We start from the raw sequence: 20,534 nt of genomic DNA, 5'->3' as shown, positions 1-20,534 counted from the left end.
TCACCCAAAACATCAATCCCTCATCAAAATCTTCTATCTTTAAATGTATCATTATCGGTATTGCCAACAGCAAAATTGTTAGCGCAATCATTTATGTCTTTCTTCACTCTCTGTACATTATCAAAATTAAGATACAAACTAAATGTGTCTCGCAAATTTATAAAAATATTATTGGTTAAGGTTTGTAAGTTAGTCCCTATATTAAAAATTTTTTTAAAATAATTACTATATATATATATATATATATATATATATATAATCTCTTACTTATTTATTGTCATTTACTTTAAATTTAACAGTAGATACTAAATTAAGAATAAATATATGTATAAGAAATAATTTATAAATTTTTTATATATAGAGAATAACTTACAAATTTAAGTCAAATATAAAAATTAAAATACCATTTAAATAAAAATTTAAATAAATTTAATTATTTAAATTTTAACTTGATTGTAATAACACTAAATAATATATAAGATAAAAGATTATTTTTTATACTTTTTCTTTTCTTTTCACACTACTTTTATTTATTGAACTGTTTCCTTATAAATACCTATCATGGTTATTAAAAGAAAGTCTTCCTTCATCATTTGATTTTCATATGATTTTTTTTACCTCAAGTTTGGTTAGTCATATAAGGTCCAAATTTTAAAGTTTTTTCTTTTGAAATTGTCAATAATTTAATATATCATTTGAAGAAATGTTATGACGAAATGATGATCATATAGAGAAAAATAATCAAACTTTATTAAAGAAAATATTAGAAAAACTTTTTAAAAGAACCATCTTTGAAATCAAATTTAAATTCAAGAATAATTTATGTACAAGGAATGTATTAACACTCTACGATGTTCATTAAACAAAATAATTATTTTTTAATTAATTGTGCAAAACTATTTTAATTTTAAAAATATTTATTTCACTTCTAAAGAAAATAATTCATATTTTATTTATTTATTTATTATTGCTTTATTTTTATTTTTTATAATTTAAAAAAGACATAATTTTAAATTATTATCTTTTTATATTTTTATGATAAAGGAAACCAATTTTAAAGAGAATTTTTAAAAAAATTTAAATTCATAAATCACAACTCCCTATATATTCTAATTTTTAATTTTGATTTTTTATTGTAAAATTTTATTTAGATGAGATCATGATAAAATTGAATATTCACATAGGCCTATTTAAGCATGAATAACTTAGATATCAAATATTCTATATTATTATTATGAAAAATTATAGTTTGTTTCTTATTTTATTAGTTTAGAACCTTTCCGAGTTAAGTTATATTGACAATATAATATCTTTTATAATTCTTTGTGTCATAATTATGTTTCACTTGCATCTAAGTTTTGTTTAAACAACTAATGTCACTTCACTAAATATATGATCTATTTCATACTTTTACTCTTTTGTAGAAGGCTTTAAAAAGTTTGAATACCTTTATAAATACATCAACTTCTCTTTAACTTAAGTTCATTAAGGATGTAGAAGATTTTTTATCTGACTCATTATTCAAGACTAATATCATATGAAAACACTTTTAATACTATTTGTGTTGCTAAATTTTAAGTTGTATTTAAATAAATAATTCAAAATTATTACATTATATGTATTTAAATAGTACTTCTAAAAAATATTTTTTATTATATTGAATTTTTTGTATTTATTATTCATAATTTATCTTTTTGTTTGACTCTTATATATCTTATTGTTAATTTTATATTTTATAAAATTTTAAATTATTTATTTAAATATGATCTTACTCATTTTTAGTTTATTTTTTAATTCCTCTACTATTTTTTAGAGTGGTGAATAATTATTTACAAGACTTAAATATTACCCTTAATATATAATTGTTCAAAAGTGATCAGAGACGAATGTAGGGATAAAATTATATATTTAATACACGAGGTTATTAATATTAAAGACAATTAAAATTATATACATTACAAAATGTTTTAAATTAAAACATTCATAAATGAATACTTAATAAAAAATTATTAAAATATAATTTAATCATATTCATAATTTTATAAAATATAACAGAAATACTAGTTTTTAAAATTTAATAATATATGCTTCGTTTTTATTAAATGGAACCATTATTTGTATATTTTTATTTTTATTATTCTAAAAAATTACCATTTTACACGATTAAGAGGTACTTTAAATATATGGATTAAAAAGTAGAAATACAATATAAAATAGAAATCAATGGTGTAAGTTAGAATAGAAGGAAGGACCCCACAAGAGGTGACACGCAAGTATTCTCTCTATCTTCTCATCCATCATTTCTCCAATTGGAAGCACACGCCAACGATCCTAATACTATTTTTATTATTAATTATTATTCAATCTTAAATATTGTTCATAGCCACACCACAACACAAGACTTCATCACTTGTTCTGATTTGCTTCTTCCATATCCCAAAAGCTATGGTTTCTGCTACCATGCTATTGTTTTCCACTGATACCCATTCTCTCTCTCTCTCTCCCTCTCCCTCTCCAACCATTCCCAAATCCTTCACTCGCCTCTGCAAACCCTTCCATTCAAGTGTTCCCACTTCTTTCCCCTTCCATTCCACACGACCCACCTTCTTTGTTAGCGCTACTGTGAGTTTTTCTACTCTACCCTTTTTCTTCTTTTATTATTAGAAGCTCCCAAATTGTGCCTAACATGCTCAAGTTTCAATTTTTCTTACTGTGTCTCTACTTAATTGTGCAAATAACGTTTTTACGTGTTTTGGGTTGTTCTCTATATTGTTCAGTTCAATAGTGTTCTTTGTTCCTTAATAATTTTTTTTTTTTTGTGGGGGGGGGGTGGTGTTAGTACCTGAAGTAGAAATTGCTGATAATGTTATATTGAATCCCGGAATAGTATTCAGCAGAGGGAAACTATATAACTTTCAGGATTTAGCTATCTTTTGATTGAGAAATTAGTTGAAGGGGTTACACGGTTATATTGTGGACAAATTTGAACTTGTTACTTAAAAATACCTGAAGAGAGTGTCTTGTATTTTGTAAGCATTTGCTAATTGTTGTTTAATAATTTCTTAAAATGCTTAATGATTCCTTGGCTTCATGTTACCTATGGCTTTTTATCAATTGGAATTATGTTATAGTGTGTTTGGTTAAGATTATAACTAGCACAAGGGGCAAAAAGTTGAAATTCCAATGTACTTTTCATGCTTTTAGATAGTAGCGTTTATAAGAAGTTTATTCTTCGGTTTGCTCAATTTCTGTTGTCATTGAACTGCATATAATACAATCAAGCCCTTAGTTTTTATCATGGTCCTCTTAGCCTTGGAATGGGGGATGATTTTTTATCTGCATTCACTATGTTCAACATGATTTTTTTTTCTTCAGTTTTGATTAATGACTTTTCAATGATTGTTATAGAAAGTGGAACTTGCTGGCGGCATTGACTCTAGGGAAATGAATCTAGTTTAGCTGTAAAACTCAAAATCTATAGGGGAGTGAAAGAAACTTAATCAATGGTCTATTAGGACATTGGTTGTCTTATAGAATATCTTATTGATATATGCAAACCATCAAGTGTTCAACGAAAGACTGATAAGACTATAATAGTGACAAATCTTCTTTGGGAAAACTTACTCTCAGCTTGAACCTCCTATATGCATATTATTTTCATACACACAGGATATATTGTTTGAGGAGAACCAGATTTGACACACATGCTGTTTTTTACTACGGGTCTGCATTTAGGGTATGTTGGGATGCTAAGTTTTGAAGGAGAAATGAGGGAGGGGTAAATATTTTATTTTCAAGTTAAAAGAGTCGTACAAGGTTGTATTTGATCTGTCAGTATGAGAATGGACTAATTCTTTCCTTATCAACTTGCTGATTTTACTATCTGCTTAACTTTTCCTGTGCTGATGCTGTGCTGCAGGTCATAAAGTGGAGATGTCCAAAGCAAACTCTCCCTCCCAACTGTGATGCTGGTTTTCAGAAGAAACTCCTGTATCTGGAATCCGTTGGTATTGACTCTTTCTCACTTATTGAAAATCATCCAATGCTGATCACTGTCTCCCTTGCTGACATAAAGTCCACCGTGGAATACATCACCTCAATGGATTTCAGTGCAATTGAGTTTCGGCGTATGGTTGGGATGTGTCCCGAGATTCTTACTACACAAGTCTCAGACATCATACCTGTCTTTACCTTCCTTCATCGCGAGGTTCATGTAAATTGCTCGGATATTAGGCGGGTAATAAACCGTCGTCCCAGGTTGCTTGTCTGCAGTGTTTGTAAGCAACTTCGTCCTACTCTATACTTCCTACAAAGCATTGGCATAGAAGAGGTAAACAAGCACACGGATTTGCTATCATGTAGTGTTGAAGAAAAGTTCATGCCTAGGATTGATTACTTTGAGAATATTGGGTTTTCTCGCCGAGATGCCACTTCAATGTTTCGAAGATTTCCTCAGCTGTTTTGTTATAGTATTAAGAATAATTTGGAGCCTAAATACCATTACTTTGTGGTGGAGATGGGGAGAGATTTGAAGGAGCTGAAAGAATTTCCGCAGTATTTCTCTTTTAGCTTGGAGAATAGAATTAAGCCTAGGCATAAAATGTGTGTAGAAATGGGGGTTTGTTTTCCTCTCCCTGTGCTATTAAAAGCAAGTGAATTGAGATTTCGAAATCGGTTAGACTTATGTGTAAATTCTTCAACACCCTTGAAAACATCTCCTCTATGGTGTGCTGGTTGTGATGTTGAAGTATAGAATAACAATTGCCTTGTATATTTATTTACTTCTGTGAATTTCTAAATAGCCATTAGGTGCTCTTGGCCTTTCAGCAATGAAAAGTTTGAGTTAATCAGTCATGAGCCATCAATTCTAACAAGTTGACTATTGTATGTAGCTGGAACTTGGATATTCAACTTGAAATCTTGAATAGCACTTTTCTTAAAATTTCATGCTTACTGCTTCAATTCTTCTGGAATAGCTAATTCAACTAATCTTGTGACAAAAAACTTCTGAACTTCCATTTTCGTAAAACTATGTCAGACCAAGTCCACTGTAGCTGATCCAGTTAAAGTGATATAACAAAAGTTATGCATGTATCCATTATACACGCCTAGTAAAGACACGGAAGTAATATTCCATGTTGACTTTTGCTCTTTCAAAATTGGTTTTCAAATATAAGATGATGTTAATAATATGCTTGAAAGAACTTATGAATAATTTATAAAAAATAGCTTATGATTTTTATGTTTTTTTTTTGTGTTTATTTTAATAAGTTTCTTGATATATATTATTAAAATAAACTGTTTTTAGTTTATCTTAATAAGTTTTATAAGAAAAAAAATTATTAAATAAATTGTGGATCTCAATGTACCTATTACTATTAAGTATAGAATAGTAGGAGAAGCTTAAAGTCTTGCAGTTCAACCCCGAAAAACTGAAGTTTGAAAATATATGTTGTATAACTGGTGACATAGGAAAAACAAATATAAAATATATGCATAAGGTGTATGAATGATATTAAAAAAATAACGAAATATCTTGCAAGTACGTTTTATTAAGTGCTAATATGTTTTCTCATTTTAACTGGTACTAGTCCCAAGTTGAAAAAGTAGAAGAGAAAAAACTGAAACTTTTCATTAATGAGAGTATTAGTTAAAAAATTATATAAAATGTTTTATTAAAAATATATTAAGATATATTAAAAGTTATGATGAAAATGTATTGACAATGTATTTCTTTAAAATTCTTAACAAGTTTATCAAGAACATTGGTTAACATCTGCCATAAATTGAAGTGCGGCCTTGGTATTTCACTCTAGCCTCTGGGGGTTACAACCCTTAACCAAATAATAAAAAGAATTAATGTATATATATATATATATATATATATATATATATTGATAATCATTGTTTTGGGATATTGCTTCTCTCCATCGGTCACAAGTGTGGTGGTGGAGTGAAATATTTGCAGTGGCATTTTAAAACCATGAAATCCCAAGTCTTTGGTTTTCGGCAAAGCAATAGTAAAGGTTCAGATTCCTACATGGATGTACTGATCCTTTGTTTATACTATTCTTAGATATAAATTATTTTTAACTTTAATTCTTCTAAATTATCTCTTCCTAAATCAATTCAACTAAAATCTAAGCCAAACCAAAGATTAGAGGATAAACTCTTTCAACTCATGTTAGAGCATCATGCCAACACCTCTCATAAGAAGGATATATTTATATTTCATACAGCTTAATACATTTTTAGTTTTTAATAATCAATCTCTTTATATTTTAGAAAAAGGCTTTAGTATCATAAAAATTATAGTCACTAGAACTTACATTAAAGGAAATACATAGACCAAAAATCAAACATTTAAAATATTGGGAGCAAACTTCAATTGAGTACTAATTAGGATTAATATTTTGACATGTAACATAGGTGGATTCAATTTTTATCAGCTAACTCAACACTTAATAAACTTAACATTATAAAATAATTTTTAAATAGCTAAATTTTTGAAACCAAAAACTGATTTAAATCTGAAAACAAAATATTGAGACTGCAAATATATTTGAACCTAATTACATTTTCTCCAATTTTTTTTTGTGAGCTTATATATTCTCTAGATGCAATTTCAGTTATAGCAACTAACCCAACGAACTAGTCCTTCCCGCTTCTTTTATCTGTTCTTCACTTTCTCTCTTCCTCAAGAAAGTGCAGAAAGAAGCAAAATGCGAAGCTGCATCAACGCATGGATCGTGGTGGCACTTGTGGTTCCTGTGCTTCTCTCTCTCAGAAACCCACGAGGAGAAACTGACAACAATGAAATCCAAACCACTTCTTCTTCTTCTTCTTTCTCTGATTCCTCTTCCTTTTCAGTGACTCTTGCAAACACCTTTCCCTTTAACCAAAGGATTCGTGATGGTTCCAATCTTGAGTATGATTTCTATAGGAACACGTGTCCCCAAGCAGAGGACATTGTTCGTTCTGCGGTTACTCGCGTCTTCTTTGATCACAGGGACGTTGCCCCTGCTCTTCTACGTCTCTTTTTCCATGATTGCTTCGTCCAGGTCCTTCTTTCCTTCATGGGGTTGCTTGTTTTTACGTAAAGTTCTCTACTTTCTTCTGAAAATATAAATGGGGTGTTTTTGTTTTTCTTTGTTTTGCTTCCTAGACTATGTAAATTTGAAGTCTTTGTTATTATGTGAATTCAAATGGGTCTTTGTTACCTGGTGTTTTGTCGTTTTCGTTTCTTGAGGCGTGGTGCTTTTGTTTTTCTCTCTTTTGCTTCCCAGATCATAAATTTAGAGCCTTTGTTATCTGAATTCAAATGGGTCTTTCTTCACTGCTCGGTGTTATGTTGATTTTGCTTTTGTTTTTCTGCTTTGCATGAGTGCTTATGTGGTAAATTTGATCATAAAACTTATTGGAATAAAATTATAAAAAAAAATATTTTGATAATTTATATCGAAAAACTACTTGAAGTAAGTTTAAAAAGTTCATGAAAGTCATAAACTATTTTTATAAGGTTCTTATAACCTCTTCCAAACGCACCCTTAGTCTCTTTATTGTCTGAATTAAAATGGGTCCGGATTGCTCGGTATTGATCCTTCAGACTTAGCTCTGTGTACTAAAGTGAATGATGAATATCTTGAAATTTGGATCATGATCTTACACTACTGCAAGTGTATGTTTTTCTTGTTGATTTTGGGTCTATTGACGGTCCTTGTTGTTTGGTTGTGGTTCTGAGTCAGGGGTGTGATGCTTCCTTGCTGTTGGATGAAAACAATGGCGATAAAAACCGTTCGGTTGAGAAGCAGGCTGCGCCAAATCAAACCTTAAAAGGGTTTGATAAAATTGACTTGATTAAGGAGGAAGTGGAACAAGCATGTCCTGGGGTTGTCTCTTGTGCTGACATACTTGCTCTTGCAGCAAGAGATTCCGTTCTTTTGGTACCTATTTATTTGTTTCCAATTGAACTCACTTGGTTCCTTACTATATATTGAGTTTCAACATGTGTTGCTATTTTAGGATGTCTTCTGATTGTACTAATGAGAACATCGAGAGTTTGGTTGTTAAACTGAATGCCTGAATTGTGCTGCATTTTGAATTCACTTGCAATTTATAGTGTTACTAGCCAACAAGTATTGCATTAAAAAGTATAACAATAGTGATGTTATGATGTATTTCTGGATTTATTAATCTGAAGCACAATCTTTTAAACAATGTCATGTTGTTTGGAGACAGTTCTCATGTTCCAATCATGTATCTAGATATTATCCTTGAAGTGAAGGAAGTAAACTCTTTTATTCCGCAATTCTTATACATTGATATCCTGATTTTTGGGTAGCAAAGTTTTCAAGAATATCACTTTTTCTGCTTGTATTACACCTCCTAAAATTTCAACATTATTCCATGGCAGGCTGGTGGGCCTTTCTATCCAGTTTTAACAGGCAGGAGGGATAGCCCTCAATCGTTTTTCGCAGAAGCCACTGATCAGATTCCCAGACCTGATGATAGCGTTACACGCACGCTGCGTCTCTTTAGTCTCAGAGGATTTAATGAAAGAGAAACAGTTAGCCTTCTTGGTAATTACCCTACATTTTGTTTTGTCTTTATAATTATCATGAGCTTCTTATTTGGTAAATTGGTCATTTGATCATGTGAAGGAGGACACAACATTGGGAAAATTGGTTGTGATTTTATTCAGCAAAGGCTATACAACTTTCAAGGCACAGGGCAACCAGACCCAAGTATCCCTCTTGATTTCCTGAGTGAAATGAGGCAAAACTGCCCAGACAAAAGGAATTCAAGTAGCAGTAGTGATGATGATGAGTTTGTGATTTCAAAGAGAATGAGTAGTATTGGTGTTCACTCCAACACAGGGATGTCATACATGCAAGCATTGTCAAGTTCAGTGTCATCTGGTGCAGCATTTGACACTCACTATTACCAAAGCTTGTTAAGAGGAAGAGGACTTTTGTTTGCTGATCAGCAGCTTATGGCAGAAGAGAAGACAGCTAAGTTGGTTTCTGCTTATGCTTCAGATGATGGATCAACCTTCCGCATGGACTTTGCAAGGGTTATGTTGAAAATGTCTAATCTTGATGTTTTGACTGGACTTCAAGGTCAGATTCGTCTCAATTGCTCCCAACCTTTGAGCTCTTAAGTCACACACACACTGAGAATGTTTTGTTCTCTCCTATGTAACATTGGATGTTATATACAAAATTTATAGATTTTGGTCATATTGTATGAAATGTTCAGTTTGCATCTCTCCAATAAATATCCTGATGTTGATGATCAGGTTTTGTGTAGAATTAACTCTCTAACCCTGCATGATGAGCATCATGATGCCTAGCTAACAAGAATTAAGAAAGATCACATAATGTTTTTTAATTCTTTAACTAAAAAAAATTCTTCTTGGCAAAATCTAAAATAATAATTTGTCTATTTGTAAATCCAACTATAAGGGCCCATTTGCACACTTTATAAATATCAATTTGTCGGTTTTGAGTATTATATTTATAAAATAAAAGATCACTTAATCAATCCTTTACTTGACTATCTTGACTCTATTTTGATATGTAAGTTGCAAAAACGTCCTCATTATAATCGTATAAGTATTTATCAGTTCTATTTACAAATAAAACTTATTTTTTAAATGCTAATCAATTTAAATTTATAATACAAGTTTACTAAACAAATATTTAAAATTAATATTTCTAAACTCTATTTATATAAGTAAATAAAAGAAATGTCCGCCAATAAGTCGTTTTATATACACTGCAATTATCCACTGAGGCCTAGCTCTCATTCAGCCCAGCCCGTAGTAGAGTGTAAATGGGCTAAAGTGGCCCAAGTAACACCCCTAAGTGGTAGTCATTAGGCTCTCTCTTTTGACACGCTTTCTAAGCCGAACAATAATTTTGTAATGGATTTGTCCAGAGAATTAATGATGTTGAAATAATTCAACATTATTACGTTTAAATCATTTTAATTTAAAAAAATGTTACACTTATTTATAACACAGAACTTATAAATTAAATTAATGTCAATTTTTTATAATATTTTAAAAATTTAATCAACAATATAGATCAACACAAAATATAAAAATAAAATAAAATTTTAATGCTTAATCGTACAGTAATATCTAGATGATCAAAGAATTCAGTTTCCGTCACTATTTAAAAATAAAACTATATAGGTAATAACTTTATGTTTAGACTATTTGTGGTAAGAGTTCAATTAATTTATCATTATACATAATATCTAAATTCGTAAGAAATTCTTACTAATTTATATATTTCAGAATTAATTATTTTAAAAAATTTAAAAGTTTAAATGTACTACTGGTCATTATATATATAGTTAGAATCTATTAACAGTAGGTGTAAATTTTTTTAAACTTATACTAAATTTTAACAGTATAAATCAATTATTTAACAGTTAAAAAGTTACATATTCTTTAAATCAAAGCAATAAAGTACAAGTACATAAAAAAAATAATTTTTTAATCATTAGATTATTAATTTGTATGGTTAGAATTTGGTGTAAATCTTTTAAACTTACACCTAGTGTTAATGAATCTTTTATATATATATATATATATATATATATATATATATATATTATTAAACACATGAATTAATTAAAATAAAATTATTTCAGCTTAATATATGATTTCAAATTTTAGTCTCACAACAGTCTTTGATTTTGAAAAAGAAAAAGTTATATATTTTTAAAAATAAATTAAGGACGTTGTTACAAAAAGTTCTAATATTTTTTCCTATGAAATTTTAAATAATGCATCAATAAATATAGGATGGTATTATCTTATACCATACAATATTTTATACAATTTCACATTAGACACTGCAAAATTTATATCTATCTGTATAAACGTGTAAAAGCAAAGGAATGTGACATCATAAATCTCTCTTTCACCTTATAATGTGTGAATGTTAGTAACAATTTATAATGATAATCTCTCTTTCTTTAAATCACTTCTCTACACTCTTAGCTTTTCTCCTTTTTTGATAATGTATGAATTTCCGTCTTACTATCTCAACATTCTTTCTCAGCATAATTTCATTCTTTAACGTAACTATTGAATGTTTCGTAAACTTTGCATGAGAACTCGGGAGTAATTTAATATTGAAAGGTTAAGAGGTATCATTCAATCAAACTTTATTCTATCAGAGGCTTTGTCATATCATGTGTACCAAACGTTTCCTGTAGTGCCTGATATCATACTACCTCTTTGTCATGGTTTATTCATAGTAGCACAAGTAAATTTGATTACTTCATATTCTTAAGCTTTTGTTTGTATATGAATTTTTAAGTATTTTTTTAGTACAGATCGGTAACATTTAAGCTTGTATGTGGTTAAAATATCAGGTAGTGTTTAAGAATATTAAATTCTTATGTGGTAAAAGAATTTTTAAATTTTTTTAAGAATATTAAATTCTTATGTTCTGTATGAACTTTTCAAACAATGTTATAAAAAAATTATTATTCACAAAAATGGTTTTTAAACATGTTTCTTAATGAAAAAGAAATTCATGAGGGAGTTAAAATTCAATATTCTCGCGAAAATATGAAAATTGTAGACAAATCATGAAATACTGTCTAATATTTCTAAATTTTCTTGAAACATATCAAACCTATTTATAATAATTTAAAAAATCACCATTCTTGAAAAATATGATTCCGAACAAACATAATTTTCAGAAATTTAAAAAATATGCATACCAGTCACCAGAAGTCCTCAATAGTGTCCATATATACAAACGGGTATAGTAAATAAGAAAAAAATGTTTATGGTAGGAAAATAAATTAAAAAAAAGAAAATAGAAAAGATTTAAAATGTGAATTTGCTTTGGGTGAGCATTTTCCAAGTTATATAGGTCAAAGTCGGTGGTACCTCACGGATAAGGTACAATAACGACATATGCTTAGAGTCTATCATAGGTTTGATCAAATCAACGCTTTACTTCTAAGATTTGTAAAAGGAAAATCAAATATATTGTAGAATTGTGAATATCACTGCTCACCCTTTTGATTGATGACAATACTCAACCTGAATTCAACATCCCTCTTTGCTTATTGGTAGAGAGACTAATTGTATGAAATGAACTGAATGAGAAAGCAGCGAATGATGACCACCCTCTCTCTCTCTCTCGGTAGCTCTAGTTTGGTAAGATCTTGTCCCAATCATTACTTGGTCCTGTGTATGACAACCACCAATTCACTTTTTTTTTCTCCTTTCAATTTATGGTTTAGATATTTTTCTCTTTTTTAATTCTTGATTTGGTTTCTTATTTGTAGGCTTTAATTGACTTTAAATAGAAACTATTGTTTGTTAGTTCAAGGGACAACAAGTTGGTTTCCTTTGAACAAGGATAAAGTGTTCCAATCTTATAATTTAAAAATATAGACTAAGAAAATTTCATGGAGTATTTAGTTTTAGAAAATATTTTCGATTTTTATTTTTCATTAAAAAATTGTTATCTTGTGTTTAATTCATTTCTCGTTTTACAGTATTATTGCAGGAAATAGTAAAAATAAAAAAAAAATTGCCCTTTTCTGCATAAATATTTAAAAATCGAAAATGAAATAAAAATAAGGTGATATTTTTATAATTAAAAAAAACGTTTTTTATTTGAAATTAAACAACTCTTAAATGGATCGCTTGACATGATTTATGTTAGTTGAATAGGAAAAGAAAATTGACTTTAGTATAAAACAACATTTGCTGTTAACTCTACTACTCATGCTACGAAGCTAGAGTATTGTACTTGCAAGGTTGTTTCAAATCTTCAAAGGGGTGGGGACATGAAGAAAAAATGTCACACTAGTGGAAGTAAGTGGACAATATCACCTACCCACTTTCAAAGTGTATGATAGTTGTAGTTTACCAACAATTTATTCAATAATACATTATGCTGCATATTTGTGCATCAATCTACAGTCTGTTCTAACTTGATTTTGAGAAGAATACATGAAACCCATCATACATCAAAGGGACCTAATCAGCTTGATTAATTTACCATAGTCAGTATACCTACTGAGTAAATCACAAATTCATGATTCTCATTTGGACTTTCTTTTCCAACTACTGGTTTGTATTAAGCTTAAAGAGTAGTATTTTGAGGCCAAGAGGGCCACAATTGAATATAACCAAAGTCTAATTCAGATTCTGGTCTTGTCATATCATCAAAATCAAATGTCTGAGGGTGGTCCATTTCTGGCTCAACTGCATAATTCTTTGGTGGGAAAGGATCCTTGTTTGACTCCTTTATTTCACCTACTACTCCAAACTCATTCTCAAGGTCTTGGGACCACTTCTTGGCTTCATCATCATGAACACTCACTTCTTCAAGAATCATGTTTTGGCTTGCCTGGAACTCCCCTAATTGCACTTCATTTGATTGAAAAGATCCAAGGTTTTCATCTAACAACTTCCAAAAATCATAGTCTGATTCCCATGGTATTTCAATCAAATGGTTTGGTTTATCCACCTCTTCTAATGTACTATCAACATCATAAGGTCCTACATAGGTTAATAATGGAGAAGCCAACTGTGGTTCTGGCTTGTTGTATGCAACAATCTGGCTTGAGTTTAAAATATTTGACTCAACAGAAGATAATGAAACTGATGACTCTTTTGGATCCTCAGTAGTGATAATGTCAATAACTTCATTGGATACTTGTTTTTCTGAATCATGCTCAATTTTATCTGTCATTGTCTCTTGTGATGCTTGGTCATTAAATACATTACCAGATGTTGGAGTCTTTGCTTGATTTGGTCTCTCATTTGAGAAAAATGATTCAGATGAAGAAGAGGAAGAGGAGGAAGTTATTGATGATTCTGTCTTTGATTCATCTCCACTCGACTCTGAACTCTTTTTGGCAACCAATCTTTTCTTTAAGTGTGTGTTCCACACATTCTTGATCTCATTGTCAGTCCTACCAGGCAAACGGGATGCAATCTTTGACCACCTGAATCAATTTGTTTGAAACTATGTTTAGATTTGATAATGCCCAACAATGAAAAACAAAGCCAAAATAGCATTACAGGAAAGAAGGCATCATTCTAAATAACAACTTAACTAAGTGCTTATTCAATAAGCTTTTATTTTGTATAAGGAGTTTATTTTATAAATTTGAGCATGAAAATTATTATCATAAGCTGAAAAGAGCTTATTTTGACAAGCTATATAAATAAGCTTATTAAAATAAATTAAAAAGAACTCATAAAAGTCATCAAATATTTTTATAAGCTCTTTTGAATATGCAATCTGAAACAGCTTTTGAAAAATAATAAATTATTTCTTAAAAGATAATCGTTTCCAAATATGTACTTACTTGTTTCCCAAGGCCTTATGCAGCCTTATTATGGTTTCCTCTTCCTCTGGTGTGAAATTGCCTCTCTTTACATCAGGCCTGAGATAATTGATCCATCTCAAACGACAACTTTTCCCACATCGCAGAAGCCCTTCATAACATACAAATATTAAGTGTGAGGGAGAGCTAAGTTTGGTAAAACATTAACAGGGTTGAAATATTTAGTACTTCAATTTTCTAACATCCTGGTTTAGAAGGCATGAAGATTACATGCTCTCTGTTTACCCTTTATTCTGTTATAATCAAAACATCATCCAAACACTGATAATAATTATAATGGTATTAAATATTTACATTCTTAAGTAATATTTATATTACTACAGAACATATGTACATATCGTTCAATAAGGTGGTACTTGTTTATCTCCATATTGGATTTTACAGTTGTGTCATGTGATTCCTGTTGCATAGTTTTCTCTTCTTTTCTTTTATATAATCACACTTTGATTTCTTCCTCCTCCTACTTCAGAGAATAATCGAAACCAATGAACAAAGTGAACTCGTAATTGACACCAAAATAGTTAAAACATTTCATTTGGCTAATTTAAGAAGGCAAGAAATTAATTATATCAGGAAAAAATAAATTTGAAACATAGTCTCTTTTCTTTTAAGGGATTAAAATTAAAGATTGTCTACTGGCTAAATGACACCTGAACACCCTTATTTTAAAGTCTTCATGTGAATTTGTGATAATAAAGGTCATTTTCCATATATGGCACAACATTCAAGCAGCTTGGGCCATATTAATGGTAGGTGGATAAGCAATATCAGAAATTAATTATTTAAAATGTATCTGATTTTCCCTAACCATGATTTCAAATGTCACAGTTATCGGTAGAAGGGCCCACAATCACAGCTTGGTGACAAATCTTTCTAACTTCTCTTACTAACCTAATGGAAACCAAATGTCACAATTTTCTGCCAAACTGTTTTGTCTTCATTCTCTTAATTTTTGTTAATAAATAAACCTATTTATTTTATTTTATACAGAGAAAAAAAGTACAACAAAGCAGGTGGCATAAAATTGCCGTTGAATGAAGCTAACAGTGGGTGAATGAAATAATGCAAATGCAGAAACTTGAAGAGGGATTTATCCCAAACTGCAGATTACCAAGAAGCAATAGTGCAGATGCAAAATTTTCATGGCTATACTATAATGCAAATTGAAGATTGAACGATGAAATTTGCAATTTTTCATAGTTTTTCAAAATGAATGAGATGAAATACGAAAAGAGAGGCTGAAACCTGAAACTAATATCTCTCATACAAAGACTACCATACCAAGACACCCTTATAATGCCACCATGTTTGTCTATACACAAACTCACAGATATATAGTAGTAACATGTATACCTGCTTGTTTAGGGAGAGCACGCCAATTTTCATGACCAAATTTTTGGATGAAAGCTATGAGCTTAAGGTCTTCTGCAGGGCTCCAAGGGCCTCTCTTAACTTGTGTCTTATCACAGCATGGTGCTCTTCCTTTCCCCATAATAATCTCTTTTCACAGACCCTTAAGTCCTATTATTTGCACTCTGCCACTTTGAATGGCCAAACCTATGCTTTTTCTCTCATATACTATTATCTCAAATATGCCTCATTCATGTGTCTTTCTGCCTATATATACTAGCTGGTACAGAAAGGGAATGCTATCAATGAAATGAACCCACAAGAGTCATGCCACAAGTTAGTATGCTAAGATGCTATGCAATAAATAGAATGAAATCTAAGATTATATTATTATTATAATATCTCTCATGCATATTTTATAATAAATAAATATCTCTTGTCATTTAAAATGATATCTACTTAACTTAGTAATTTTTAAGTGTTCTGAAATTATACAAGTGATTTTGGATTTGAATTTTGTCTATTATATCTTGGAGATTTACTACTATACGTGTCAGACTACGTATGGAAATTAGATTAGAGCCACCAACTTTCTGAAAATTGATATCACTCACCTTATTTATGATGCAACATTCTTCCAAGTTCTAACAGACCCAACTATAATATGGTTGACCTTCAAAAAAGTATTGTGAAATTTGATTTTGATAATTTTTTTACTTATTATATTTATTTATTTATTGTTTATTTTTTTTCCCTTTTTTTATCATATCATCTGTCACATTTCATTTTCTGTCTCTTCTATTTCTTTTGTCTTCCGATCATTTAACACCCATTTAATAGATGTGAGGAAATATTTTTGTATTTTCTATACTCTCTTCATATTTCCATAGACGTGAAACTAAGTCTCAAATTAAGGCATCTAATTTAAGTAAAATTTGCTTCAAAATAATAATTATAAGATTTGAGCTCATGACATTGAATGTAAAATTTGTGTGGGATTATAATTCACTTCATAACCAACTAGTGTTGGGTAATAATTAGTTAATATTAAAGTTTAGTGTTATTTTTATTAAAAAAAAAACATATTAAGGTTTATTCAACTCGATGAACAGTGCTCATTAAAATGATGTAACATTTCCTGGTGTCTAATTATGTAGAGGATTTATTGCCAATAATGAATTGAACGTATATTCTTTCTCTTATCCTTAAATTCAAAATTGACATTAAATTCTCTTATCCAACATTATTTTTCTTTTAAAAATTGCATTAAATTCTCATGTTAATAGAATGCAATTTTTATCTTTTGGTATGGAAAATCCTTAGATTTCTGGGCAATTAATTGTGTAGATAATGATGGCGAAGTATCATATTCTTGTATTTGCTTATCTTTTCCTTAAATGGTTATTTTTGGAAAGCCAAAAGTAAATGCTGGATTCAATTGATTTGTGCTCCTTATGTTATGTGTGGACTACTGTTTATCACCCGCCGCCCCCCCCCCCCCCGTTAGAGAATATAAAATTAAACCTTTATTTTAAAATATAAAGATTATCAAGTTAAACTTTACTTATCTCAATAAAATATTTGTATATATATACGGTAAAAAATTAAACCAGTTTAATGGTATATATGATAATAAACCATGTATAGGATAAAATTTCCTTCACTAATACTATAAAGGGTTGTACTATAAAATCTGAACTCGTGTGATACATAATAAGAAATAAATTGATGAACATAATATCGATATAGATCGAAAACCAAACGGTGACAAACAAGCTGACATGAATTAGAGAAAATTTATATATAATTCACACAAACTAAAGAAAATTATTTAATTTGCTAATCTCTGGCAAGAAATAAACTAAATGGTTCACTTCAATCAATGAACCGTTTAGGATAGGATTTTCACTATAGCAATTATTTTGCAATCATTTTTAAACTCTTCCAATTAGAAAATATATATTAGAATTAAAATAATATATCCTTTTATGATACTATTACTAGGTTACTTGAAATGCATTAAGTTGTTTGATATCTCAAAGAGTTTAGCTTATTCAAGATATGAAATTATCATGAATTTCCAAATTGTTTCCTCTATTCTTGGTCTTTAATTTTTTCTCTTTGAGAAAGTGTATTCGTCTTCCCTGACTTTTTCATTTTGTGTCATTAATTGAGTCCTCTTAAATCCAAGTTTATATTTATTTATTTTTTTTATTTTATGATTCAGTCTCTTTAATTTTTTTTCTTTGTAAAGAAAGTGTATGAGGAGTGCTATAATAACACAATTTTTCTAACACACAGTCTTGCAGTATTGGTGAATGTTTGTTTTTATTTATTTGTCTTCCAAAAAAATAAATTAAAAATTTCAATCAAATTATTGAAATTATTTAATAAAATTTTAAATTTATCCTTTATTAGTTTGTCTCTTTTTAAAGTTTAATCTACTCAAACAATATAAATATTTTATTAACATTATGTTATTTTAAACTTTAAAATGAATAAATAAAAATGAACTAATTATTCTTTTCTCTTTGCATAGATAAATAAGACAATTTTTTTTAAATCTTATTGATAAATATTTTAAAATTATACTAGTTAAAAATAAAAATAAAAATTGTAAAGAAGCATATTAATAATATTAAATGTTTTACTTTTTCATGCAAAAAAAAATTATACTTTCTTGTAAAAAATTAATTTTAAATTTATTAATCAGTACTGTCAAGGAATTTTTCAATATTTTCTGATTTTTTATTGGATCAAGCTTCTTTCTCTTTTTTTTTCCCTTCGACTTCGGTATCTGAACATCATATTCGGTATACGAATAATTTAACTGAGTGAAATAAAACCAAAATAAAAAACTAAACTCTTTATATCACATATTTTAATTCAAGGGAATTAAACTTAATATTATGATTTTATTCTTACTTATCTGTTCAAAGATAAATAAATAAATAAATAAATATATATATATATATATAAAGATTAAAAAAATTCAACCATTTTATTAAAAAGGTTTTATAAATTATTTATTTATTTATTATTAGTAGATTTTTTTTTCTAATAAACTAATGTAAGTACTTGATCATGATTATTATATTTAAAACTCTTCTATAAATAAAATAACAATAACTATTTTAAACTTTTACATAAATATATAAATAATATATAATCATATTTCCTCTTTATATAAATATAAAAACAGAGATAATATCACTAATTAAGTAATCGTTTTTTTCTCTGTGGTGAGAGTTCTATTTGTAAAACAAAGTTGAAAAGCTTTCAAACGTTATGCCAAACAAATCTTAATTAATTAGTGATTTATTGGCTTGGTTGTTGAAACAATTTCCCTTCAATCTATACAAAGCTGATCAAGGTTCTCTATAGTTAAAAAAAATGTAAGGAATCTTGGCCATTAATTTTGTTTATAATTATTTATATATATGTGAGACAAAATCATATGGACCATTAGATTAAATTGTAGGTGAGTTTCCACCCCGTATCTCTTGATTAAATCCGAGACCTTCTTGATCTGTTTCTGATTTTTCCCGAAATCTCAACACATGTTTGTTATACTTTAATTAAAGTTTTATAGCCTATATCAAAAACCAACTGAAAACTTCAATATTAATTAATCAAGCCACCAACATAGCACTGTTAATTAGTGATGTCATGATGATATTATCATGGTATTAGCAGTTTCAACCCCAAATGATATAATTACGTAAGTAAAGTGAAATTAAATTATTAAGCAGTGCCACGGTCACATTTTAACATACGAGATTGAATGTGGAACATCAAGATAACAACATTTTCCTGTTTGGGTTTGGTTCCTTAAATTAGATACAGTTTGGTTCTTGTACTCTATATTTTTTCAGTTGAAGTTTGAATTGTTTTGGTCTGTTTTATTAATTTGGCTCTTCCGTATAGAAAGCAACAAAGCAAACAAATAAAATTATGCAGAGGTTCAATGTTTTAGAAATAATAAAAAAACTACTGAGAAATGTTATACCCTTATGAAATCGAAAGAGTGATATGCTCTATTTTTTCAGCTTCTTGATGGCCATTCTCTATCTCACTCCCTTAAACCTATATATGATTCTATTTAAATAAAAATTTACTATTTTTAGATGTTTAAACTCAATTTTATAAATTTAAGTTGACAACAATAATAATAATTTGTATGCACACTTTATAAAAGATATTCTAATGTGATATAATAAGAACTTAAGAAGGTTTGATTATTTTTATTGTGGTAAGTTATTATTAAAAAAATATATTAACGAGAAAACCTTTTCAATGGTTTTTGAAATTTTGGGGTGTTGGAGAATTCAAAGAGAGTTATTGGTGGAAGGAAAATTGTAGGAATCGGTCTATTCTCAAATTACGTATGGAAGGAAAGGAGCCAAACTCTGTGGCTGCTTTTGACTCAAATATAATATTGTCAATAATGTTTCTGCAACTTCCATGCAAACAAACATCTCAGTGCAGTAAATAACTATTAATTTTAGATTAAAAAAGTATATTAATATTAATTTTAGATGTAGTCAACTCGTTCATATTTACATATTACAATTAGTATAGATCATGTACAGAACCCTAAAATATATTTTTCTTCAAAATTTAGAAATTACGTTTGCTTTATGATAGTTTATATGGATGAACTGATTATTTTAACTTAAAAATTATTTAACAGTTAAAGTTAAAAATAATAATTACTTGATAATTTTTTACTTTTTATCCTTAAATATAACTTTTAAATTAAATTTTTTGGACCAATTTATTCT

At 28.8% G+C, this 20,534-nt stretch overlaps 3 protein-coding genes across 3 annotated transcripts; 2 read left to right on the top strand and 1 right to left on the bottom strand.

The window, feature by feature from the left end:
* Positions 1 to 2,312: 2,312 nt before the first annotated feature.
* On the top strand, positions 2,313 to 4,907 carry LOC113854617 (transcription termination factor MTEF1, chloroplastic). The gene is made up of 2 exons (XM_027485739.1): positions 2,313 to 2,622; positions 3,920 to 4,907. Exons 1-2 carry the CDS (start codon positions 2,446 to 2,448, stop codon positions 4,751 to 4,753), a joined length of 1,011 nt encoding a protein of 336 aa, XP_027341540.1. The 5' UTR covers positions 2,313 to 2,445; the 3' UTR covers positions 4,754 to 4,907.
* A 1,815-nt stretch (positions 4,908 to 6,722) lies between these two features.
* Positions 6,723 to 9,160, top strand: LOC113855560 (putative Peroxidase 48). Its single transcript, XM_027487199.1, has 4 exons — positions 6,723 to 7,061; positions 7,746 to 7,943; positions 8,414 to 8,579; positions 8,661 to 9,160. The coding sequence occupies exons 1-4, from the start codon at positions 6,723 to 6,725 to the stop codon at positions 9,158 to 9,160; spliced, it is 1,203 nt and encodes a 400-aa protein (XP_027343000.1).
* A 3,947-nt stretch (positions 9,161 to 13,107) lies between these two features.
* LOC113854231 (transcription factor MYB63) lies at positions 13,108 to 16,073 on the bottom strand. Its single transcript, XM_027485131.1, has 3 exons — positions 15,754 to 16,073; positions 14,362 to 14,491; positions 13,108 to 13,995 (listed from the first exon to the last, which is right to left on the bottom strand). Exons 1-3 carry the CDS (start codon positions 15,890 to 15,892, stop codon positions 13,128 to 13,130), a joined length of 1,137 nt encoding a protein of 378 aa, XP_027340932.1. The 5' UTR covers positions 15,893 to 16,073; the 3' UTR covers positions 13,108 to 13,127.
* Positions 16,074 to 20,534: the final 4,461 nt, after the last annotated feature.

The sequence above is a fragment of the Abrus precatorius genome, unplaced genomic scaffold (assembly GCF_003935025.1).
Source record: "Abrus precatorius isolate BTA unplaced genomic scaffold, Abrus_2018 Scaffold11, whole genome shotgun sequence".
NCBI classification, from domain to species: Eukaryota; Viridiplantae; Streptophyta; class Magnoliopsida; order Fabales; family Fabaceae; genus Abrus; species Abrus precatorius.
The sequence above is the reverse complement of the archived record's forward strand: the minus strand, read 5'-3'. Positions and strand labels throughout refer to the sequence as shown.

Excerpts from the sequence above, each read along its gene's own strand:
- LOC113854617 (XM_027485739.1), top strand. The coding sequence starts at position 2,446 with ATGGTTTCTGCTACCATGCTATTGTTTTCCACTGATACCCATTCTCTC. Across the intron at positions 2,623-3,919 it reads CCTTCTTTGTTAGCGCTACT|GTCATAAAGTGGAGATGTCC; the intron begins GTGAGTTTTTCT and ends GCTGTGCTGCAG.
- LOC113855560 (XM_027487199.1), top strand. The coding sequence starts at position 6,723 with ATGCGAAGCTGCATCAACGCATGGATCGTGGTGGCACTTGTGGTTCCT. Across the intron at positions 7,944-8,413 it reads CAAGAGATTCCGTTCTTTTG|GCTGGTGGGCCTTTCTATCC; the intron begins GTACCTATTTAT and ends ATTCCATGGCAG. Across the intron at positions 8,580-8,660 it reads AGAAACAGTTAGCCTTCTTG|GAGGACACAACATTGGGAAA; the intron begins GTAATTACCCTA and ends GATCATGTGAAG.
- LOC113854231 (XM_027485131.1), bottom strand. The coding sequence starts at position 15,892 with ATGGGGAAAGGAAGAGCACCATGCTGTGATAAGACACAAGTTAAGAGA. Across the intron at positions 14,492-15,753 it reads TGCTCTCCCTAAACAAGCAG|GGCTTCTGCGATGTGGGAAA; the intron begins GTATACATGTTA and ends TATGTTATGAAG. Across the intron at positions 13,996-14,361 it reads CATAAGGCCTTGGGAAACAA|GTGGTCAAAGATTGCATCCC; the intron begins GTAAGTACATAT and ends AAATTGATTCAG.